Source organism: Crassostrea angulata, chromosome 8 (genome assembly GCF_025612915.1).
Source record: "Crassostrea angulata isolate pt1a10 chromosome 8, ASM2561291v2, whole genome shotgun sequence".
Classification (NCBI taxonomy): Eukaryota; Metazoa; Mollusca; class Bivalvia; order Ostreida; family Ostreidae; genus Magallana; species Magallana angulata.
The window spans coordinates 26,466,725-26,469,561 of record NC_069118.1 but is presented as its reverse complement, the minus strand read 5'-3'; the positions used below and the strand labels follow the sequence as shown (position 1 = coordinate 26,469,561).

At 38.1% G+C, this 2,837-nt stretch overlaps 1 protein-coding gene across 1 annotated transcript; it reads right to left on the bottom strand.

The window, feature by feature from the left end:
• Nucleotides 1-632: 632 nt before the first annotated feature.
• LOC128159953 (uncharacterized) lies at nt 633-2,372 on the bottom strand. Its single transcript, XM_052823193.1, has one exon. It carries the CDS (start codon nt 2,370-2,372, stop codon nt 1,236-1,238), a length of 1,137 nt encoding a protein of 378 aa, XP_052679153.1. The 3' UTR covers nt 633-1,235.
• Nucleotides 2,373-2,837: the final 465 nt, after the last annotated feature.

The window sequence follows — 2,837 nt, the reverse complement described above, 5'->3', positions numbered from 1 at the left end:
GGAATTCCTTATCATATAAAAGTGCATTATTGAACTTCCATAAACCTTTTCCATGTGTAAATTCATTGAATTTTAGACTAAGGAGTACTGGTGAATGATCTGACTTATAACTTGCTATGATTTCACTTTCTTGTGACATACACAGTAGGGTGTTTGATATTAAAAAGAAATCCAGTCTTGCTTGTTTAAGAGGGGTTGGTTTACGCCATGTATACCTTTTCTTATCAGGGTGAGTTTCTCTAAAAATATCAATAAGATTGAATTGGTTTATTTTTTCTATTACTTTATCTCTTGCTTAAGGATTGTTAAGATGAAGATAATTGTAATAATCCATATCGGGATCCATAATACGATTTAAATCGCCAACAACTATTATGTTTTATATCCTATTTCACTTACAATTTCAAAGAGTTCTTCATAAAAAAGGGGCGTGTCCTCATTTGGACCATGCACTGTGATCAAACTTAAACGGTGGCTTTGAATACTGAGGTCTAGTACCACAAAATTTCCAGAATCATTTGTAAAATTCTTATGTACTTTATATTCAAAATTGTTATTGAAAAAAATTGCTACTCCTCTGGACTTTGAGGTAAAATAATTAAAATAAACTTCATTGCCCCATTCGTTTTGAATACTATCTTCCATATCACAAGTGAAATGAGTGTCTTGTAAACATAAAATATTGCATTGGGTTTGTCGATAATATTGAAAGACATCTTTTCTTTTCTTAAATTCGTGCAGACCCTGACAGTTAGCAGATATAATTTTTACCGAAGACATGTTACAGAAAAACTTTGCTTACCTTGTACGATTCACTTGAAATACAACAACACGGTCAAAAAATGCTCTTGTCCAATAATTATACTAGTCTGAGGTTGATACATGATTGAGAAAGGAAACATACAGAAGGGGGAAAGAAAAGGAGTGCTCGATTGCTGGGTTTAAAGTTAAAGGCACGTGCTGATGTACGGTGAATTTGGTTGAGGGGTAGAATGTTTACATTGGATATGCCGACACGTTACTAAAATTAGAGTAAACAATGGTAGACATAAATATTTCCGGAATTAAATTATAGGCATAGTTAGAATGAAAAGTCGGCATTTGAATTAATTAATGGGATCTTTTCATGTGTTTGAAAATACATTTACAGTTTTTTTTTCAAAATACGTAATTATAAACACAAGTAATTCGGACATTGTCCTTAATAGTTTTTAGTGTGAATGAGGGAAATTCAGTTATTTTCCGGAGTCACTTGGATCATCTAGTTTGTTAACAAGGTCACAAACCAAGTTTTCCATGATGGAAAAACGGGCTGGGCCAATGTGCGAGCGCCCCATCCATCGGGTCAAAACAATTGCAACGTCGTTGATCCGATTGTCTTGGAGGTACCTTAGCATTCTCCGTCCTGCCCCATGCTCCCGATCGTCGTGGTAATTTTCGATAGTTTTTCCACTTTGGTCGCGAAACCTGTATATGAGGATTCTGCTGTCGCAACTTGCAGCATAAGGGTCTATTGATGTTTTTTTGTAGATATTCAGGGCCTCGTCCGAGGACTGAATATTAGCACCAACCGCCATAAATTCAGACCCGTCTATCTGCACCGGTTCCGTGGAGACAACCACAACGTCGTCCAAGGACTGATATTCCTCAGAGGAAATTTGCAAGGCATTCGCACTGGAAATAAGGGGTACCTCTTCCTCGTATTTCGTACCGTTTGGCATTATTATCTCGTTTCTTTGAACTTTAACGTTAATGTTCTGCTTGCGAAATGAATCCGCTTTATCAAAAATTTTATTTCTAGCAGAGGTAAGGGGTGCGGGCTGTTGGGGAATGATGAAGAAAGGTAAACGCTGTTTTGCAATTTTTTTTAGCCTCTGCGCGTTGAGAATCTCATCCTTTTTATTGCGATCCTTCAACTTAGCGGTTATTGTGACCGGTTTGTCATTGAACTGTGGGCGGACCCCGTTCCTGTGGATGCGGACAAACTCAACATCGACACCCAGTGATTGCTTTATATCATTGGGTATCGCTGTGGCCAAGTCCTCTTGTTGGGTATAAGGATAGTTGTGAATCAATATATTGTCTTTCATCGATCTCGAGCGAAGATCAGTTATGTCATCATCGATGTGTGACAGTTTTCTGTCCATTCTAATCACAACCGACCGCAGGAGATCAAGTTCACGCTTAAGTTGAGCATTTTCGGAGCGCAAGGTTGTAATTTCGTTATAATTACACTCGGCCTGGTCCGATAAGGTTTTAAGTTTGTCACATAACGGACCCTGGTCACGCTCTGCTGAATGTTCGGTTTGCTTGGCTTTGGGTGAACTGTTGTCAGAATTTTTTTTGGATATTCCTTTGTTTCGTGTTTCCATGTTTCAAACAAACACAAGTTTATGATTTACGTGCTCATGGCCTCGGGTGTCACGTGACTTTTTTCGGCTCCAACTATCTTAACCCACTTACTTTGTCACACCTCTATAAGACGATCGTTCTTCCCACAGTCCTCAACGGTTGTGAATTATGGAGCAATATATCTACCAACGATCTTCAACGCCTAAATGTTTTTCAACATTTTGTTTGCAAAAATGCACAAAATCTTCCGACCAAAACAAGATCCGATATCTGTGAAAGTGTTTTCAACGTTCTTCCTATCAAATCGGAAATAGATGTCCGCAAACTCTTATTTCTAGGCCGACTCTGTCTCATGGATCACCAGTCTCTTTCAAAGAAGATATTTTCAACACGCCTATTTTTATTCCTGGAGAACATTTCCAATAAACTGCGAGGATTAATTCCGGATGTCATCAATATTTTGTCCACTTACAGTCTTACTGAAT

Coding starts and splice junctions, on each gene's coding strand:
- LOC128159953 (XM_052823193.1), bottom strand. CDS start 2,372: ATGGAAACACGAAACAAAGGAATATCCAAAAAAAATTCTGACAACAGT.